The sequence below is a fragment of the Camarhynchus parvulus genome, chromosome 6 (assembly GCF_901933205.1).
Source record: "Camarhynchus parvulus chromosome 6, STF_HiC, whole genome shotgun sequence".
NCBI lineage: Eukaryota > Metazoa > Chordata > Aves > Passeriformes > Thraupidae > Camarhynchus > Camarhynchus parvulus.
In genome coordinates, this window is record NC_044576.1 from 30,016,217 (window position 1) to 30,038,687 (window position 22,471).

Below are 22,471 nucleotides of genomic sequence, written 5' to 3' on the forward strand. Positions count from 1 at the left end.
AACAGTGCAACAAAATCTTTTATTGCTGACCAGGAAACAGTTTCACGTGATTAAAACAAACACTTGTGCCCTTGTTCAAAAACAGTCAGATAATTAAGAAGTATCAGACACTAATCATGTCCATACAGTTTAAGTCTGCTTCCTTGTGTACAAACACAAGAAAAACAAATCACTATTTTTCTGCAAAACTAAGCCTTATTCACTGTGAGACTTTTTTTGAGTGAAATGAAGGCAATGGTTCTGGTACAGTGAATTGCTTCTCATGAAGTTATCATAGCAAGAAGAAGGTTCTGCAGGTATGTCTAAAAAATGTTAGCAAATATACACAAGGAGGCAGGATTGATGAGAAGCTACATGTAACCTTAGATTTACAGCCTTACTACTGCAACTCCGCAAAATACAAAAAGATTTTGTAGGAAAAATTTTTAAACAAAACATCTTTTACATGGTTGCAAGTGCATAGTTTACAAGTTCAGCCTTGTCTGCCTGTTGTCAGTTTTACAGCAGAGGGACAATGCTTTGACAGATGACAAATACAGGATAAGCCCTTTATCATGTTCCACTTTTATTGAACATTTTCTGCAAATGCAGATTACAACCTTGGTTTAGGTTGCACGCATCAACTTAAGCCATAATAAATCAGTGTTTCTGAAATCCAAATTCTAGTGGTAAGGGTTAGGTAGTGGTCAATTTTTGTAGTTAGAGAAATTACAACAGTGTAAGTGTCACTCATAAAAGCAGTATGGTGCAAGAGGCTCTTTGGTGCCAAAAAATTGTCAGTGATGCATTTATGAATGCTACTGAGTAATAAGCAACCTAATTTACAACTCCTCCTCGCAGAGCTAGAGAAACATTAAAGGACACTGGAGACCCCCACACCTTGAGCAGTCTGCGAAGAAATATCACCATTACAGAAAAGCTGTATAAAAATCAATGACAAAAGACTTAAATCAGAAGGTATACCCTATCTTTCATCCTGAAATACAGGTCAGGTACGGCCCAGCTCTACAGCAGGCATATTAAATAATCAGATTTAAAGTGATCTACACATTGAGACCTGAAAGATCACTGCCTTAATCTCACACCCATTTATATGGGCATTTATGTGGCAATGTACTTGCATCATCTAAATCTTCAGTAGCGCCTAAAGAACAAACTGCCTCCACACCAGCATGCACCCAGAACAGCCATATGGCAAACACCTAGAAGGATGTAGAAACCCCAGATTTCAAGTGAAGCCTAAGAAATCCTAAAGGAACTCACAATTCGTATCTCTACAGACTTGTGACTTTTTAAACCAGCTGAGTGTAACAAAAGCACAGACTTACTTGTGAGGTTTTCCCAAACTACAATGTATAGGCCGATCCTCGCGTAGATATACACATATGTACAAAATGTATAGAAAAACAAGAGTCCTGTAGGCAAAGATTCCTATCTTGAGTGGAAAGACACTACAGATACCATAAAGGAGAAAAGGAGACAAAGGGCCAATTCTGCCAGCACGAGCACTCGTGGTTCCACACTAACCTCAGTCATTATTGCATGCATTAGATGCCCAGAGTCACAGGTACCTCTGGTGCAGCTGAGCCGACTGACTAAACTGCTCTTCCAGCACATCTCACTCTCAACCTGATCTAAAATTCAAGGTACTACTTCACACGTCAATAAAAGAGGAAAGAAACCCCTCATGTGATTTGCTACAGCAACAAGTGTAGTTATTTGCACAACCTGGCTGGGTTTAACACAACTGCAAATCTCCATTTCAAAACAGACTACTCTACCTTGCAACACCTGCATGGCCAGAAACAGAGAAGAGAAAATACACAACTTCTCAGACACTCACTTAGAACTACCATCTCTAAAAACCAGATTTTCTGTTTCTTTTAAAATGCAAGTTTGCTGCACTGAGCTACCACTGCAAATCCTACTCTTTCCCTTCCAACTGTGCCTGCCTCAGCATTCCAGATGACAGCTGAGGCATTTGCACCCTCTAGCTGTCACAGGGAGGACACATTACTTATATCTAACTTACATTCATTTTCAACTTCAAATTTATTGAGGCAGTTTATATCAATGTATCCATAAAATAATTCAGAAATAACCCAAGTATACCATTTAAACATCTTCATGATTTATCCATTTACACACTCAGTACACAAACAACCCAGCCTCTGTACAAGTTCATCACATGCAAACCATCCATAAAGACAAAAACTTTAATTAAAAATAAGTCACAACTCAGTGTACTGTTTCAACTGCATCTCCATTTACCAAATGGCACATTGAATATTCTCTAAAATAAGATGTTTTTAACAATCTTGTTAAAAAATTCTTGGGCAAAATATTTCTAGACTTAAAAAACATCAAGATTTTTCAAAACACTCAAGATACTATACAACTTATAATAACCTTGAAATAGGTTTACAAGGTTGTTAACCAAGGTATTTACATACCAAATAATGTAAAGCAAAAAATTTGTATTTCTAATGACAAAAAGGTGATGCATTAAAGATTTATGAAATTAAAATTAAGGCTCTTTGTTATAGTTCTTTATGTAACTTTACATAATAGCCAACTTTGGAAATGTCAGTCTTGCACATTCTTGTCAATCTACTGCATTTAAAGCAGTAGGGTATATTAAGTATTACTTTGAATAATTACATTGCTACTTCTATGTTTGAGCATGCTTTTGAAACACTGTAATTATGAAATATTTACAATGTGTAGCCTTCAAACTTTATGTAAAAGCCCAAGTATGACTGTCTGATTTGAATACAAACACCATACTTGTAAAACACTTTTACTTCTCAAAATTAAACGTAAACTACTAGAGTTTTAACAAACAAACCAGCTCTGAAAAGTTTCAACGTGTGCCTGAATGTGGACAGCAAAAGTTATGTGAAATTTCTCAGACAGTACTGTTTTTCATTTCAGACTGAACTGTTCATTGTATCAGCTGTTTTCTGTAAGCATGTAGAAAAATTAAATATTTTTTTAAAAAATTCTTCCAAGATCTACATATACTTTGAGCTATGTCCATAGGTTTCTTGAAAACTCAATACTGTCTTGCAGGTTGTAGTGATTGGTCCACAGTTTATTTCAGGATGTGTGTTCAACTAAAAGCAACTCCCTGTTTTTCAACGTCATTTCTCTTAAAAGCACAATGATATAAAACACTGAAGACAAAACAAAAAAAAAAAGGAATGGTAACCTCAAAATCAAATTCATTAGCCATTTCTCCTACTATATCAAAATTTGTAGTCAGAATTGTCTTTATTGACTTTATTTTTAAGTTTTTTACACAAAGAAAAACATGTTCATATCCATCATGAACAAAAACTTAAAAAGGCAGAACTAGAAGACATTTGTGTCCTTCACCAAAGCAAAGCTGTGCTAAAGGTTCCAAACATTTCCATTTTTAAAATAAATATTTTCTTTTTTTTTTTCATTGTCTACATTCCAGTCTTCAGAATGTCACTGGAAACTGCAGCCTATCATGAAATACACACTTTTAAACAGAGTCCCAGCTCACTGCGTTTGGTAGCTTGCCATACCATATCCAGCTTGGTTAGGTATTACAGGAGCACCTTGTCCCTGGGCAGGTTGAGCACCAAATCCACCCATCCAGGCAGCAGATGGAGATTGGCTTAAAAAGAAACAGGATGGTTAAAAACAGTGGGGAAAAGGAACTTTAAAAAATATATAAAAACATACTTCCTACAAAACCACTTGTATCAAAATAGAACAATTTCTTCTTCTTTTTAATGAGTAATTCAGGTTAAGCTCTACAACATGTGATTCCTGAAAATATCATGAGCTTTTTAAGAACAAAGGAGAAAAAAACCCCACAAACCTTGGGTACCAGTTGGATATGGCATCTGCCTCCCAAGGCATGAACACACACAGGTGGCTGGAACTCAACATCAGTGATGCAGAAATGCAAGAAATACCCAATACCTCATGGCCATGAACACCACTGATAGATCTATCAGGGCTTAGTATGTTTAACTGGCACCAGATAATGAAGAACTAAGCAAACAAGTTATTTCAAAATTATGTTAAAACAAAAGAGTTCTTTTGAAGACTTCAGTCTTCAAGAGATCCATTACTAAAAGCCCACCCAAATTCTGAAACTGCACAAGTTCAAGGGTCTGTGTTCGTTCTCTCCCTGTAGGCAAATACCCAGGCTCCTGGCTCAGACTCACCACCTCAAGTCAGAACACAGAACAGATTTAGATACCAGACAAAACCACCACCCAGAACTTTTCCACACTGGGTGGTCTTTGTGCCTCTATCACACATGAAATGTGCCATCAGGTACAAGTCTGAGTGACTCACCCCAGTATCTGCTCACGGCAACCACTGAACATAAACTTTAAGCACACAGGAGTCCCCCTAAAGTTTAAAACCTTGTGCAATCCTTGACCCAAATGAGCCTGAAACTTAAGCTACAGCATTCCTGGAATATTCTAAAAAAAATTAAATATAATTACTCACTCTACTCCAAAACCCTGTTGATTCCATGCTTGGCCATACATTCCATATGATGGTACTTGCCACCCATTAGCCATATATTGCCCATACTGTTGTGGGTTTCCATATACTTGGCTCCATTGTCCCCACTGACTGTAATCCACCTGCAGAAAGAATAAACCATTGTACTTCAGGTTCTAGAGATGGTTTATTTTGAAATTTGTGCTGCTGAAGGCAAAGTTTTGGCTATATCACTCAGAGAGCTAAAACAAGCAATAATGAGATCTGAAAAATAAGATGTCACTATGACTTAATTAGATCCTTGTACTGAAAAAAATTATTTGTGTGTGCTTGAAACCCCAAAGACTATTTGGTTGGACAGCCACCTAATCTGCAGTTAGCAAAACAGCAAGAATTAAAATTACCTCAAAGTTTCTCCCTATCTTGGATCATATCCAGAAGACAGTAACAGATATTCCAGCAAAATCACTAGCCCAATTTGATGAACTGGAACATAACTGAGACAGAACATGGAATTTCATAAGAACTCCACCACAAAATTTAGCCATTATAACTGGGAAGTCATTACAGGTATAAACACAATTGCTTTTGAGCACAAAGAAAAGGTTAGGTACAGTTACCTGTTGGAAGTTTTTAGTCATATCAGGGGATTCTTTACCCCAATAACATTTAACAACGTGTCCTTCAATTGTGGTTCCATTAACTGAAACAATAGCATGTGCTGCACTTTCATGGGTTGAAAACCTAAGAAATGTAAAAACAAACCAATGTTATGTTTTACAGTACTTCCACCTGATTACTTAAAAAACAGTGACTCGATACATACAGGAAATCCAGAGAAAAACATCTGCTTTCACAAACATTCATCTTCTCAGGTACAAATGTTGGTGGCCCCTTTTACAAGTTCCAAATTATTTTATGAATATATGGTGACAACTTTTATTGTATCAGGACAAGTTCAATCAAGTGAAATTACAGAGAAATGAAGTGTTACTACACACACAGACCCAGAGATTTTGCTTTCTCTGTCCATACCTGACAAATGAGTAACCTTTTTCTGGAAACACCCTTATTTCCATAATCTGTCCAAACGGTGAAAATGTCTGTCTCATAAGCTGATCTACAACATAAGATGTTGTTGAATTAGTAACTATCCTGGTGTCCAAAAAGTTTCAATAATAAAAAATAAGAGAACACTTCATACCTGTTAGCCCCGAGGCAATTCCTCCACAGTACACAGTACAATTTTTTGGACTTGACTGGTTTACTACATCTTCAAATCTCAACTGTTTTGTATTATCTGTAAAGAGAGAAGGCTGGTTTTCAGCAGTGGGCTGACAGTAACCTAGACACTTACCTCGTACACAAGCATGAACTTCACATTTAACAAACACATTATTAACAAACAGTAAACATTTTATGACTATGTTGATACAACATACCAAAAAAAATCTAATCAAGATCTGGAAGGCAAGCTAATATGTGATTTAAGTGACATGATTTTGGCTTATGTTTTATTCCCCCACCGAACAGCGAAAAGACAGCAAACACAACACAGCATGACATGAAGTTCTTACTTTCTTGTGTACTTTTAGGGGCTGGTGGTTTCCTTGTTGCCCAGTTAGTTCTGATCTGGCGGCCTCCCAACCACTGGCCTCCCATGTGTACAATAGCATTTTCTGCATCCTGAAGAGATTAAAACAGAGATTGTAGCACTTCCAAACAAAAACCATGTACAAATCTACTCCCAAGACTTGGTTATCAGTTAATTCTGCTGACAAAACAAGTAACAATAGTAAGAAGAGTATGAAATTCTGAACAATCATAGCAGGCAAACAAACATTAATTAACATGAAGGCAACTGGCTACAGAGAAGGCCCTCAGCAGTCATTTGGTAAAAACTTCCTCCCACCCATTTTCTACACAGGATAAAAGCCAACTGCAGTCATATATATACTACTTGTATACATGGATACACACACATTTATACCATATACTATACAAGCATCTGCATTAGAATGTTCAAAAGCTGCCCAAAAAAGTGGGAAGGTCACACAGATGTCAGAAGCAATCACTGAAATAAAATAACTATCACTAAATGCTTCTTTTGCTTCCTGGAGGTGTGCAACAGTCTTTTAAGGTCTCTACATGTTGAAGTCATTGTATGAACACACACGAGAACCCATGGCCCACTTTTTATCCTGAACATGAAACTGAAGACAGTCTTTAGTTCACAGTGTAAGCAGAAACATCTGGTAAGCAAGGGTAAGTTTGCTAACAGCTGCAAGAAGGAATTTGTCTCTCAATTACTTTGGAAGAAGACGGGTAGAGCAAACAGTTAGTGCACATTTGAAATGCTTTTCCAAGGGCACAAAGCTTAAGGAAAAGACTGCCAGGCACAAGGGACAAAAAAAATGTGGACAAGTTAAAGGTGAGTTGCTCCCAGCTGTAATTCTCTTCTCAAACTCAGGACCTTGATCTTCTAGGTTTTAATGATATTGAGTACTCATTTTAAAAACACATAAATACAAAAATGAAGTTACAAAAGATGACCAATAAGAAAAGAAAAACCCAATCTAAATGATAAAAGCAAACCCCCAGACAATGAAACACTCCAACTGATTCAAGCACCCTTGGCTCCTAAAACATGGTGCATACATACTGAACTGACTAGGAAAGGAAACACTCTCTGATGAATCTTGCTGCTATCCCGCTTGAGGATCACAGCTGAGACAAAAATGGAACAGAGCCCAGGCCATAACTGATCCAGTCCAATGCAGGAGTTCCATTTTCTCTTAACTCTTCTATGCATTAAGAGCTCAGGCTGGAAGTCTGGGAGCATATCCCACTTCCCCAAATCCAGCAGAATGATATATTCTGAAAAACAGGTCTTAAAGTACCAGCTCAGGACTGTCACACCATAACCCTACAGGTGCAACTGCTGTGGGAATGAATAGCAGTCAGGACATAAAATTTAGACTAATCTTTAGTATTGTGCTTAGAATTCATCCATTAATTTTGTAGAATGACTACTAATTTCAAATTTGAGTTTTTATGGCTCAGTCTAAAAAGAATCCAGTAACTTTAATTCCATGACTGTTAGACTTCCCCCCTGGTCACAGGAACCAAACAACTGTATGATAAGGGAAGAGGGGTACAAGGAAATAACAGCTATTTCTTTTTCTATTTCTTTTTCAGCTGTAACACAGAACAAAGAAAGTGCAACTGGAAAACCACACTAAATCAAGGCATTCAACTGCAGCATCTTATGGCACTGGCAAATCTGAAGAAATTAAAACTTGTTTTCTGATTAGGACAGTTCCAGATATCTGACATTTAGGACTTCTGACCACACAAACAGGCTTTATATACCTAAAATCCTGAAACTGTGAGCTTTTCCTTTGCAAAATATTTAAGGAAAATGATTCACAGTTTCCCCACATTGTCCTAAACATACATCCAGCTCCTGTACATGTAAATTCGTTTCCCTGGGTGAAGCCTAATAAACAGCGAATACATAAACAGGCAAAACTAAAAATGGAAAATAGGAACTATTTTAAACCTGCATTGTGATTACTCACCAGTTTGTTATAAAAAGATACAAAACCATAGCCTTTTGACTTTCCAGTTGCCATATCTTTAACTACCCGTGCATCCCTGTGAAAAGAAGCACAGCTATATGAGGGTAGTATTGATAACCTGCAAAATAAAAACTAAAAGGAACCACACACACTGTATTGTGAGCATAATTTTTTCTTATAAATTCAGTTAGCCCTAAAACTACAGTCATTCCTGAACTCTCCCTATTGCTTCTTTACCTGTTAGAAAAAAGCAGTAGGACAAAAAAAATAACATGTAATAAACATGCAACCTATGCACATAACCTATACTGGCTATAACTAGAATGTTCAAATTTGAAGTATAAGAGAAACAAAGTTTCCTTTTCTAATATTCTATTGGCTAGGGTCCTCTAAGGTTTACTGTTCTATAAATTACTGTAACAATTCTATCTAATTTACCATGCATTTTCTAAATAGTTAAATGTCTTCTGCCTAGTGATACAAAATATATGAAATATTAAAAAAATCGAAAAAGAGGAAAAAATAGGAATTAAAAGGCATACATGGCCTGTTAACAGATTTCTTTATTTTTCTTGGTCAATTCTCTACCATCATTTTGGAGTTTGGGTAGCTGTAAATTTTGAAAAATTGACATTTTCAGAAATTTAAGAAAGGAGAATAAAACTAACAACAATGCTAAGCACACCAGTACGAAAACAACAAATTTACACAGAAATTTTAGTGAGTAAGTTAAAATGATTGGAAATATAGAACTGCACTGAATAATAGAATGTTAAAATGTAAATACTAAAATATGTATATATAAATAATGTATAATAAGAATAAATAGAAATGAGAAAAAATCTACAACTGAGTTCCAGTGTGCACAGTTCCTTGCAGTTAGCCTTCAAGATCCTGTCCATTCTTATGAGCAATTCTGCAAAATAACCAGAATGCTATTACTTTTAATTGTGACTTGGACTTTAGAAAAACTGCAGGTCTCAGGTATAAATATAGATTGAGAAACAGAAACCTGAATTATTCTTTTTAAATTGATTTTTAAAACAGTACTACTTACCACATTAAGAGACAAAAAGCAAAGTAAACAAAACAGCAGAGGTAAGAAATAAGATTTATGATTCATTTAAAAATATGCGTACAGAACAAGAGAAAAATAAGAATTTTGTTCTTAGAAATATATTCCTGTAAAGTCGTACAAAAACCTTCATGTGCAACTTAGATTTTTATAAAGATAAACTGATAAAAGATTAACAGACTTTTTTTGTAGCAGTACTCTTTAGGACATATACACTTTAGCACTCTCAAGGATTTTGTAATGTTAAATATGTTCAATTAGAACACCAGGTGATTTAGGATCACCTGAATTGTCCAAGAGAAGTTTAAAGAAATATTCTCTTAACTGGCAGAAATGTGCACATATTGTAAAGCCACCATTCTTTCATTTAAGATATTATAATTGTAATTCATCCCATTATCATCCAAAAAACCAGATTTCATTCTCATAAGTATTAGCTTTTTCAAAACATTCCCAAGTTATTAACTAGCAGCTTTATAGAATTATATTTCAATTGCCCAGTTTTCCACACTGTCTATGAAATGCAGCAAAAATGCACATAAAACACACCCAGGATACAATATATATAGTATGTCAGGTCACTACTCTGTACACATTCTCAACAGCAAAAAATCACACTTAGAGCAGTAATTAAATTTTAATAAAAGGTGAAGGACATTAGCATATAAATTAGGTTAAAAGCACATTGCTTTCAGCAAACCAGAGCACAATTACATTACTGTATTTACATTGTGAAACACACTGAGATACAACCCCTCTTTACTACCCACCCACCCACCCACCCACCCACCACAAGAAAATGAACAGCAGAAAAATTATCCCAATAGATAAGAAATAACATTTCAACTTAGAAACACATTTTCACTATCACATTTTCTGACTGATAATGGAAATGTTTATGATGATACTTACGATATTTTACCAAAAGGAGCAAATGCTGACTTGATGTCTTCTGTTGTTATTTCTGGACTTAAATCCCCAACGAACACATGGAAGTGATCTGAAAATAAATAATTTACTAATCAAATATTTAACTGCTATCTAAAGTTTCAACTCCTGAGAAAGTGATGCTCTGCACAGAGCTCTGGGAACCAGGAACGCTCAGGATTCCATGTGAAGAGCAGCAGCAATTTAATCTGTCCACTCCGGTTTCCCCAGTTGTAAAGCAGAAACAGAAGAATTAGTTTGCAAAATTCTACCAAACACTAGATGGGAAGGAGAGAAGTTATATTTAAATGCATTTATGATAAATTATTACCACTTTGTGAAGTATTTGTGCACAAGTGATACTGTGGCATTACATTACTTACTGGATGTATCTTTTTTCTGGCTACTTGGTGTTGTTGCCCAGTTTACTTTGACCTCCTGAAAACAAGTATAAGATTTAGTATAAATTCACAAAATTCTTACATTTTGTAAGTTCATTCAAGGGTGGGTTACAACTGTCAACGTTTACAAATCATCATTTAATATAAAACACCATCATAAATAGAAGATCACAAATAATACATTTCCTTAACAAGGCTTACTTTTTTATATCAATACTTTTAAAATATCATTATATCAATATTTAATCTTGGTAAAACATCTTCAATGACCGTATTAATATTTTCACACAAATCTATATTCTTTAAATCTAAGATTACCATGTAAGCAACTTACCTTTCCCAAAATTTTTCTCCCATTCATAGCAGCTAATGCAGCAGCTGCATCTCTGTGTTCATAAAATTCCACAAAGCAATAAGGGTCATTGCTTGTATGCTGCAAAACAGAAAATCCAACAGAAGAGTTGACCCTTCTGCTATCGGGTTGCTGAGAAGAAAATCCAGGAAAATATATTACTTATAGCTAGAAACTTTCAGAATGATTTGCATCAGATTTATGAAATAGCCTTTGACATTACACTTAAATGCAAGAATTCTTAAGATGGATTTTTTATTAAAGGTCTAGCAGTTTCTGAAGGATAGCTTGCTCTGAATGAGGACTGAAGCTTCCTGAACTAAAAATAACTGATCAGAAAAGTGATCTGCAAACTGGATGGAAAGGGGGGGGAAAGGGGAAGAATGGAGAGAAGAAAAAACTGCTTCATGCATATACTCAAAGCTAGAAAGGTTTATTCCCCAGACACATTTTCACCAATTTTCTCTTGCCCTACTTAAGAAGTCTTTCCTTTTATTTGACTGAAAACCACCAGCAGGCAGCAACCTGGTACCTGCATAGTGTCAGTCTCAAGTGAAAAATGCCATAGCAAATGACTGGGAAATAACCTTTTAAAAGAACTCAAAATAGTTTGACTGAGGGAAAAGGATACTAATCAATTGACTGTTAACTCTGTTAAACCTTGAGTACAACCTGTTTTTGCAGGATGGCCTAACAAATCACCTTTAGAAAGACTCACTGACAGAGGTCACTGAAGTAATAATTGTACCAGAGTATAAAGTGCAAAGAACAGAAGAGTTTTCTGAAAAGCTGATCAAGTGGAAAGGATGTCAAGGATGCCAACTTGAACACTGGATTTGATCTACCTCCAGGATGTAATGAGTACAAAAACTCTAACCATAACATTTCCATTAACTATTCAGCACGTGCATGGACCAAAATGATAAAATATTAATCTATGAACACTAATACTACCCTAAACAAGTTATTTCTCACATGGAAAGGGAAGGGTCTAGCAGAGAGGAACTGCTCTAGCATCAATATTCTCACTATCAACCTCCCCCAGTGCAGGCAGAACACAGCTGTAACACAGCTAAGAGAAGCCTTTTCCAGCATTCCTATTTGACTTTTGACAACCCATACACACTTACACTGATGAACAATTCTAATCCTTCCCCCTAAAACTGGATTGTACAACTTAAACATAATTCTGTCTACTTGTGAAGCTGTGAAGATGCCAGTTGAATGGATCACAAGGCCTTTATACACCTAAAATGGTCTTGGAGTCTGAAGTCATCCTCCTGAACACTGTCACTACCTGGGGCCTCTAACTGATGCACAATGAACAGACAGGAGAAAATGCACCTGAGATCATAAAAAAAGTTTAAGTCACAAAGTTCTCTACAAGCACACTCACCTCAGATGCTCCAAAAAAGAAAGTCTTAATTCAACCCTCCTCCCACACTACTTTGGGAAACCCATTTAAGGCTCCTTTAGGCAATTTGGAAGTTTATGCTTCAGTGAAGTGCAGGCTTACTTTTACATTGTAGGGAGGTCTTCTTTAGCCCTGAGAACTTGTCTGAACATGAGAGGAATCTCTTTTGCTGACACTCAGATCTTTAGGTGTTCAAACTATCTACAAATACTGTGCCAGCAGCCTGAGTATTATATACTCCCAAAAGAAACACCTGAAATTTTTCAACACTTGATGTGTTCATGTCCTATACTCTACAGAAGAAAAAGAATGACTTGATACACCTGGCTAAAATGGAAAAATCACAGGTTTTTAAAAGGTGATGGTGGTACTAACAATGGTAAGAACGACCTAGCCATGACACAGTCCCCAGGACAGGTTTAGCACACACTGCAGAAGGATGGACACCATGGCCAGGTCCTGTGACAGTCTAGAATCTAACCTGCAGTTCTGTGACTGCTTATTAGCAGCTGCTGAGGTCAGCCCAGTGCAGTCATCTCTGTGGCACTGAATACAGCTGCCAGCAGTTTTTGTTTATCTACTTGTTTCATGAAGATATCTCACTTATGGAAAGATCTTAAAACCACAAAGCCTCAACCAAGGTAAAAATGTTGGAATTTCTCATCTGATCCTCAAGAAACCAAAGTGCTGCTAACAGCTCTCACCCAGCCAAAGGTGGGAGCAGCAGCACCTTATGTCTGTAGAGCACATGACAATCAAAACTGTTTCTTCAGAGAAGAACTAACAACTGTGATCTGTCAGCCTTCTGTTATTTTTCTCCAATAAACTTAAAGCAAATCCAGCAGAGAAAAGTGTCACATGGGAAATTATTAGTCCAGACAAAGATGAGAGTGATTAAACAAGCAGCAAGTTGATGATAAGCTAAAAACAAAGAAACAAACAAGCTGTGTGACACACTGAAAGGAGAAGAAGCCCACAGGGGAGTTTCTGGTAGCATTTCCAAAGAAGTCTGGTCACAAGACTTGCTTTTTAATAATTTCATTAACAATCCTGACAACAAACTAATGTAACTGTCCTCAAGAAATCTGTAATTACAAGTTCATAAGAAGCATAAGCTGTAGTAAAAAGTATGAAGAGTATACAGAAACCAGAGATGAAGGACCAAAGCTTAAACATGGCTGAACTCAGGTTAGTTTCTGCCTGCTCAAAGCTTACCAGTTAAAAATGTAGAAGGAAGGAAAAATACCAGGGAGAGAGAAGTTTTGTAGGATGTGTCAAAAAGCTCACAGAAATGGCTGCCAACCAAAAAGGTACCAGAGTATTTACAATGGAGATAAGAAAACATTAATACTTACCAACACTCTGTGCAAAAGACTTTTTCTGGAATATTATGGAAATTTTGTCACTTTGTTTCAAGGAAAAATTAACTTAAGAGCAGACAGGTGCAGACAAGAACTATTTGTACTAGTGTAGACAAGAGGTATTTGAACTAGTGCAGAAAAAGCTGAGGAAGAGTCAAACTTATTTTGAAGGACTTCTTACTTTTCATCTATAGCAAAGAACCATTTATTCAAGAAGGACAAGAATTACTGAGGCTCATGTTCAAATAAAGAGAAAAATGTACAAAATAGCCATGAATAACACTTGAAATAATAAGATTTCTGATCATCAGAACAATATGATTTGCCAAGAGGGGGTAACAATCTTTTAAATAAAGTGGAATCTCATCACCAGTTGACAAAAGCTATGTCAGGGCCACAGGTAAAAGCACAGGATTGCAGACACCAGGTCTCTCCTGCAAAGAGCTATCCCCAGAGCCAAACACAATTAACCCAAAGAAACCCACTGCCAGTAATGTCAAAAGAAGCCCTCAACTTCATTTGTTTTGGATAGCTTAGGATAAAGTTACATTACATTTGCTACCCCCCAGATGTGGAAGGCCTTACCTCTGTTATCATTTTACAGCTTTTGCATGGTCCAATCTGGCTGAATAACTGAAGTATGAGAACCTCAGTCACATCTCTGGAGAGGTTTCCTACATAGCTACATAAGGAAACAAAAAATCAAGATCTTAAACCAGAAATTGTCATCGTTTAAAACATAATTATGGTTTTAAAAACTTAAACAACTATAAAGAATCTTCCTTTAAAATATCTCAAGTATTTTAAAGACAATATTTACTAATTATTTCATAGTTTTAATGCAGTACTCATGTGGTTTCTGAATTATAACATTGGCCACACAACTGAGAAGTGAAGCTCAATGCAGACAACACTGGACACCAAGACCTAGTGCCAATCATTTCCTTGGCACAGAGACGTCAAAAGCACGAAGAACATTGCTCAAGAATGTTGTGCAGAACAAGCAACCAACTGGGCAATGATATTTTAAGTTTCACTTCCCACTGAGTATCTATCTCATCAAGAATACTTCTGAATTTGGGTACAAACACACATCTCACTCCCATGAGCTCAGGAGCAGCTTTTGGACAAATTGTGCCGCCTTGCAAACAACCAACTCAACTTTTCTGTTTTCCTGAGCGTTTGGAAAGCCAGCCCACTCACCAACAGACAAGGCAATTTATGCAGCATTCTGTACAGCATCCATCTCAACAGCTCCCACCTTTGTAATACCCCCCAAAATTCTGGCAGTGTTATTTTAATATCACCCAGACTTCTTGATTTTTGTTAGTTTGTAAATCTTGAGAAATAATTCCAAGTTTTGAAATACTTATCAAGTTTAGATAAGAGTCCTAGATTTACCAAGTCACAATAATGGCTGAGAAAGTCATGAATGCAAAACTAAATTCTTTTTAAAAATGTGACTAATTTGTAATCAAATTGTAAACAAAGTGATCAGTTAAGAGAAAGGCTTGTCACAGTAACAGATGTCACAAGCCATCAGCAGAGGGACATTCACCGCCTTTACAAACAAGCCTGTCAAGGCATAAAGAATTCAAGAGAAACCAGTAAGATGAGCAGAACCTTCTGCAATTTAGAAGTTGAAAGAATATACATTTTACTCATTTTACTCTGGTCAGTTACAGAATGTCATAAAACTGCAAACTCAAGTCAGCCTGACCTGTTAATACAGTGAACATAAATGTGAGCAAGCCTTTCTTACTGCTCACAGACAAATTTATTTTTAGTTAACTAAAGGTGTGCTCTAAAATTGCTCTGAGAGGCAACCCTTGAAAATTTTTCAAAAGCAAATTGTGTTTGACAGCTGGACTTTCATCCGGATCAGCAAAATTAAAACGGACACTGTTTGTTTTCATCAGAACACCACACAACGTTATCAACAGATGTTTGTTTATGTTCTTCTTTCAGCAACTATGGGGCAATTCTGCACTTTCTCAGCAGGACTTCAAAGCTACAAGATCCAGAGTGACTTTCTGAAGCACCACCTGAATAGAGAACATCCACTAAAATCCTTCAGGTACTCATTATTTTCTTATTAAATATGTATGAATTAACACAAGTCATTGACAGAAGCCTGGATTGTTATGAAGCTTTTCAGTAGAGAAGTTAAAAACTGCAGAACTCTAAGAGCCCTTACAGGAAAAATTGTCCATCTCACTGACTTTTCACTTCTATCCTGAAAATTTAGTAGTTAAACATTTATCCATACTTTCTTTTGGAAATATTAACTAAATTTTTGTTAATCATTCACCAAGAATAAATTGTAAATCGCTAATAGCTTTTAGTAGAAATATTAACCTTTGAAGATACTACTAAAATCAGATGGCAAGTGTATATCCCAGTAGGAATTCCAATATAAAGGGTCAGTTTATTGTTAGTACTGGTTTCCTCTGTATGCTGCAGAATAGTTTTCATTAATACTGAGCCTTCACAGCACACTGATACAGTAACACTGATAGAAATTAACACATTATTTCTACTGCAAATCAGATACAGTAAGGAATACAATTAACACAAAAAACCCCCAAGTATCATTCTCTTCTACATAATATTAACATGTATTTGGAAAACACAAGAAGTCTGAAAATCAAGCTAGAGAACTCCTCTTGGTCTGACAAAAATTTAAAAAAGAAAACAAAAAAGCCAGGGAAAGCCATTCCTCAGCAATCTACTCAACTAAGGTAAGAAAAGTTACACTAACTGCTAGAACATTTAAGATATACTAAGTGGTTTTTGATACCACCAGGTCTTCAGCAAGATAGTTGTGAGAATGTTGCACCATAAACCTCAGCTATGAAACAAGCTGCCTTTTCATAAAAATCAGGACCACCTTGACTGCTAGATTCAGATGGGATGTGAAATCCTACTGGTCCATTAATTCCCTAAATGTATCTGATAGGTACTGCCTTGGTGCACAATATCACCATTAGTCAGAGGCATTCCCACCCTTCCCAAGTTGCAAAAACTCAAACTTCAGGAATGCACCCATTGAGAATACTGCACAGTAAAAGTTCCTGCAGCAAGGACAACAGGGACCCCCAAATCTCTCAAACTAAATGTGAAATATGGAAATACAACTCTCTACAAAATTGAAACAATATGCCAGAAAGTAAGACTTCATGGTTACTTCATGTCTTCAAGCAGACTGCAGTAACATCACCTCCTTTAGTACAGTTAGAAATGACTTTAATAAAAACATACAAGCAAACATCTTCAGTGTCAATGTCTGAGTGCTACAGAACTAAAGAAATCAAGATATTCACCACATTAGGAGCAGACACCTTACCTTTCTGGAAACACAAAACTTGGCTGAGCTGATGCTAATCACCCACCACACATGGCCAGCCTATGCTCAGCTTTCCCCTTCCCAGCTCCACTGACACATGATGTAACACAACAGCAGCTTCTTTTCTACTTCATGAAACCAAAATTATCACAACCACACCTCAAGAAAGCAGAAGACTCCTAACATGCTGTTGTACTGTATTCCAATCTTTTTGGACTGATACATTCTAGAGGATGTATTATGCAAACTTTTTAAAAGTTATGAAACCCAGCAAGGCAGAAGCACTTACTAAACTCTTACAGGTGGTCTTGGATGATGTGACAAGGCACCAAAAGTTGTGCCTTTTTGCACACAGGCCATAGTGTTTGCTCCTGTCTGCAAGCGTGAAGCACTTAAACACCAATTAATAAGCAGCTACAAAAAAAACCCCAAAAACCCATAGACAGACAGATGTCCTGACATACATTTTTATCTATTACACTTCTGAATGCTGCTGACAACACAAAGTATAACAAACTACTTGAAATTCAGAGATGTTGTAGAACTATCCAAGGAACACAGAGGCATGTGTCAGTCCATAATGAGTTTTGGAACTCAACTCCTCGGCTTCAGCAGCAAAACTCTCTTTTTGAAGGCAAACAGGTTTGTATTGCATGCTAGACAGGGAGGTAAGAAAGGGAGATTTACAGCCACTACTCTGAGGTACACAAAACTCCTTTACACCCTTTTTTGAGGATAGTAAATCTGATTTCTCTGTCACACAGGCAACAGGCAAGAAATGGCAGTTTCCATATTTAAAAGGGGAAATTATGATAAGCAATAAGGTAACTGATGTGCTCAAGAGCACAAATTCTAGCAATTCTGCCTAGTGCTTGTGAGCTACTGGAAATAAAATGATACCAAGAATAATCCACTATGCAGCCTCCTCCAGGAGACAACATTCCTGTACAGAGCTGAACTGAAAGGAAGTTCGGGAAAAGTGAATTTGGGTGAAGCTTTACTCCTGCACCTTATCCACATTCCAGACTTGGAATACAGCATGGCAAGGCTGATGAGATAGCAGCTGTAGGCATGCAGTGACTTCAGAGCAGTCCCTGAACACCTACAAATCACACAAAACACTTCTAAAAACTTGAACAAGAATATACAACTTTGCCACTTCACTGGCTGCCTGCAAGAACTGATAACATTAGCAGCACATCAGGTTTCTGATAGTTTAGTTTTCACTTTAAAGTAAAAGCAGGACTTTGATACAGCCTGTGAAAACTAACAGTACTCACAGAGAACAGAGCTTTCAAGTGTTCTATTAGAACAAAAAACAACAAAAAAAATCAGAAGCTCACAGCTCATTTTAGGACCAGCTAAAAAATTACATGTAACAAATCATGCAGAAGGGCCCCCATTCCTGGAAAGTTTTTCGGCAGAAAGTATCCAAGGTTATTCTTCACATTTCTATAAAGTTAAGAAATAAAAATGCAAACACTGTCAGCATTCTATATTAAGCCTCAGAAAATATTCTGAATTCTTAGAGGTTTATGACTGATCTATCATGACTGGAATAAACATAACAGCCCTGTAAGTACTGCAAATTGGAACAATCCTTATTCTGAGCTGGTTAAGATGGACATAAATGTTGAGTGAACAGTGGTAAGGTATGTTTTCTTTTTTAGAAGTAAAAAAAAATTGGCTTGCAACTGTTAAATAAGAAAATTCCTTCCTAATTTACAGATTTTGGATTTCATTTATTCCTTCAGGAATGAAAAACAAAGACATTTATAAAGTTCTGTTTACACTATCAAGCAAGTGCTTTTGCACATGGTGAAATAGCTACTGAAACAATTTGTTCTTCACTTTCTCCCCCCTTCCTCCTCCCCAAATAAACCAAACAATGAAAACTTAGAAGTTCACCTAACAATATTTTTATTTGTTCTTCTTGGGGGGACAGTGAGTTTTATTATGAGATCACAACCGCTCTATATGAAAAGCAGTGCTCAGGATAATAATCTTTAAAACACACCTTGCCATTCTAAATTTAAAGATATTTCAGATAAAAAGTAGGGACAAGAAGGTAAAATGTAAAAAATGCTACAGCAAAATTTTTGTCTTCCAAGCAAAAAGCCTACAGATAATTACAGGAAAGTAACCCTTTGTGATTGTGGTTACTACAGAACTACTAGGAAATTAATGTGCATGCTGTTTATTAGTTTAACAAATGAAACAGTCACACGTGTGCAATAAACCATTTGGGGCAGCTGTAGAGATGCTAGTTCAGACATCTTAGCACAAATTTGTTTTTTTCTTTTTAGTAACTAAGAGGGTTAAGTCAGGTCCTTGATGGATGTGATCCTGGGAAGGACCCATGGCCAATGTGGTACCCAAACTTGTTAGCACTAAAAGAACATCTTAAACTTAATGGGACTACAGCAGTTCTTTAAAAGAAAGAAAAAGAGCCAGTAATGAAGAAAGGAACCTTGAAAATAAAATTGAATAAAACACTGTGTGACTCTGCTCTTTTCCCTCCTCCTATTCTAAAACAACATTCCAACCTAGGTCCGCTGTGAGGGCCAAGCAAACTCAGATCATTTGGGTAATCAACACAAAAAGCATTTCAGATCTGCTTACTTAAACTATGCACCTCAGGGAGCACGGACTAAGTACTTATACTACACTATAAACGAGTTTAAAGAACTTTTGCAGACCTAGAAAGGAGAAAAAAACAAACTGCCTTGCGAAGCCTTAAATGCCAAGTCATCATTTTGGTAGTGAGAACAGAATTATGATACATTTTACTCTGTTTCAGTAGTTTCTTTAGAGTGGCTTTCAGTCCACACTATCTCGGAGAGGTTTTCTGAAGGCTACTGTCCTGAAAGCTAAATAGACAAAGATTTCATTTGCACAGTCCTGAGCTGTGTTTTGTCATCTGGGCAGCCCGAGCATGAGCCTGCCTTTCTTCCAGGGACAGCCCGAACGCTGCACCGCTCCCAGAGCCCCAGACACCCTCTGGCAGCTGCTCTGCAAACCTGGGAACTGCTTAAAATCAGCAGCAGCACAAAATCCCTGCTCTCGAGTGCCCAACCGCAAGTGCGAGCCTCCCTCCTTTAAGCCAACAGGACAAAGAAAATTCATCAAAACCACACCTGCAAAGCCGAAAAGAACCCAACAGCAGCCCCAAAACGCTCAAATTTGTATTTTCAAACAGAAAACGGATGACAGCCACCGAGTGACTAAAGAGCGCGGAGAGACACGGCGAGCACAGAGTTATTTCTCTCTGCTGGGCCCGATACCCTGTTATTGAACCACAGCGTGACACGCTGGAGGGAAGAGCGATCCCTCCCGCTTTCCCGGCGCTCCCCATCCCACCCACCGCCGGCACAGCACAAAGAACTTTCCCAGCGCCGGCACCGCCGTGCAAGGGGGCCCGGGGGCGGCCTGTGCCCCCCGGGGGAGGCTTGGGACCCCCGCCTGCAGCTCCAAACCGGCGGGGACGGGCCCCGGAGGCTCCGGGGACAGACCCCGTTACACGCCGGCTCCAGCCGCGGCCCGCCCGCGTTTTCCTTGGATCGCTGCGGCGCCGTCTCCGTGCGGGCCGCGCTCCGCTCCCGCTCCCCGTGCCCGGACCCCGCTGCCGGCCCTGCCGCACACGCTCTGTCCCGCTCGGCCCCTCCGCTCCCCCGGCACCCCCCGAGGCCCCGGCCCCGCTCCCCGGGAGCGCACCCCTGCCCCCGCTCCGCTCCGCCCCGGGCCCGCTGCCCGCCCCGCCGCCCCCTCCCCACTCACAGGGTCCTGGGCTGCCCGTCGTCTTCCATGATGGTGGGCGAGCGCCGCTCTCCGCAGCCGCGCCCAGGGGCAGCGCCGGAGGGGCTCGGCGGCGCACGGAGGCGAAGGGAAGGTGAGGAGGGTGCGGGCGGCCCCGGCTCCCCCCGCTCCGCGTCGCCCCCACGCCAGGTCCCGCGGCCGCAGATCCCGAGCGGGAGAGGGAAGCGGCACCACAAAATGGCGGCCGCCACCAGACGCTCAGGAAGCCGCGCTCTGCGCAGGCGCCGCCCCGCGCGCTCCCGGACCCGCTTCTCCTTCCAGGCCCCGCGGGGCGCGATGGGGATGGTAGGCACGGCCGGGCACGGCGCGGCGGGGCCCCGCATGTTACTGGGAGTTGTAGTTTGCTTGGCCGCGCATAGAACGGCGTGACACAGGGAGAGAACTACACCTCCCGGCACAGCCGGCGGCAGCGGCGCCGCGGGGGCGCGCCCGGGCCGCCGCGATTGGCCGCCGGCAGCCCGGGAAGATTCGCTTCGTCCCCGTCCCGGTCCCGGTCCCGGCCCTCATCCCAGCTCCAGCCCGGGCCCACCGAGCGGGACGGGCGTGCCAAGGCTGCGCCGGAGCGCGGTGTCACCGTGTGCGGGGGACAAACTCCGCGCCCCGCGGTGCCCCGAGGCTCATCCCGGCCATTCCGCATGGCTGCGCCGTGTGGGCCCACACCGGCACGGGTCAGTGACAGCCCCGGGAGGAGGATGGCCCGGCTGCGTGGGCTTGGAGCACGCTGCCCTATGTGTGGCTGGGGGTTTTTTAAGGTCCCTTCCAGCCCAAAGCGCTCTGATCCTCTGATTCCTGTGAAAAACGCCAATCACTTGTTTTTAAAATTTTAAACGTTTAATAGTAATAAAATGGTTATAAAAATAGTAACACAATTAGAGTAATAATAATTTGCATAAATTGAATTAGGACAATATGAGACAATAGAGACAAAGAGTTACAGACGTCCGGGTACCTTTTTCTGGGCAGCACGAGCCCGAAAAAGGCCCCACGTTAACAGAGGATTAACCATTAAAAACAATAACCTGTTGCATATTCATACACCTCATACATGGTGCATAAATTCCATTCAAACACAGGATTCTGTCTGGTCATCATCAACTTCTTCCTCTGAATCCTAACAGTGCCTTCGAGGTGGAAAGAAGTTCGTTTCTTCTGATAGGAGGGCAATAAATTCTTTTTCTCTGAAAGATTCAGGTGTCCTGTGGCTGCTATCTCGCTGCGAGTCCTTTCTTTAAAAAAAAGTATCCTACATAGCATAGTTTCTATTTTAACATTTTGTTATAACCTAAAGCCATATTTAACACACTACTTAAGAGAATTGATACAGCATTACTTTCTAACACAGCACATATAATATTCATTTTAATATTTGCAAAAAGCCAATCATAAAATACATGAATTTTTCAGTTCCCAATAATTCCGACTTCATGTGCCACATACGTGTGTGTGTGCATGAGCAGCGATCAGTTCACTGGGAAGATGAAGGGATGTGTGGTGTTTGGGGGGCCCACCGAGAGAGCCAGGTTAGAATTGTCAGTGGGAAATGGATCAGGATAGCTCTGCACAGGCAGAGGATGAGCATCCTCACATGCAGCTCTCACTGGAATAAATCACAGAATAATCACAGCAGAATAATCACAGCACTCTCACTCTGCCAAAAAATCCCTTTGTACACATATTGAATATTCAAGTACTCTTAAATACCCC

The 22,471-nt window shown here is 39.2% G+C and overlaps 1 protein-coding gene across 3 annotated transcripts; it reads right to left on the reverse strand.

Moving 5' to 3' along the window:
• On the reverse strand, positions 1-20,978 carry TIAL1 (TIA1 cytotoxic granule associated RNA binding protein like 1). 3 transcript variants are annotated; one of them, XM_030950796.1, is made up of 12 exons: positions 20,729-20,978; positions 14,191-14,287; positions 10,813-10,911; positions 10,461-10,515; positions 10,063-10,150; positions 8,076-8,151; positions 6,072-6,180; positions 5,699-5,794; positions 5,530-5,614; positions 5,115-5,238; positions 4,498-4,637; positions 1-3,646 (listed from the first exon to the last, which is right to left on the reverse strand). In XM_030950796.1, exons 1-12 carry the CDS (start codon positions 20,755-20,757, stop codon positions 3,529-3,531), a joined length of 1,116 nt encoding a protein of 371 aa, XP_030806656.1. In that variant the 5' UTR covers positions 20,758-20,978; the 3' UTR covers positions 1-3,528. The 3 variants fall into 3 exon arrangements, with proteins under 3 accessions (XP_030806656.1, XP_030806655.1, XP_030806657.1); XM_030950795.1 differs by having other exon boundaries at positions 10,813-10,962; XM_030950797.1 differs by lacking the exon at positions 20,729-20,978 and adding an exon at positions 8,618-8,991 and having other exon boundaries at positions 14,191-14,258.
• Between the last annotated feature and the right edge of the window lie 1,493 nt (positions 20,979-22,471).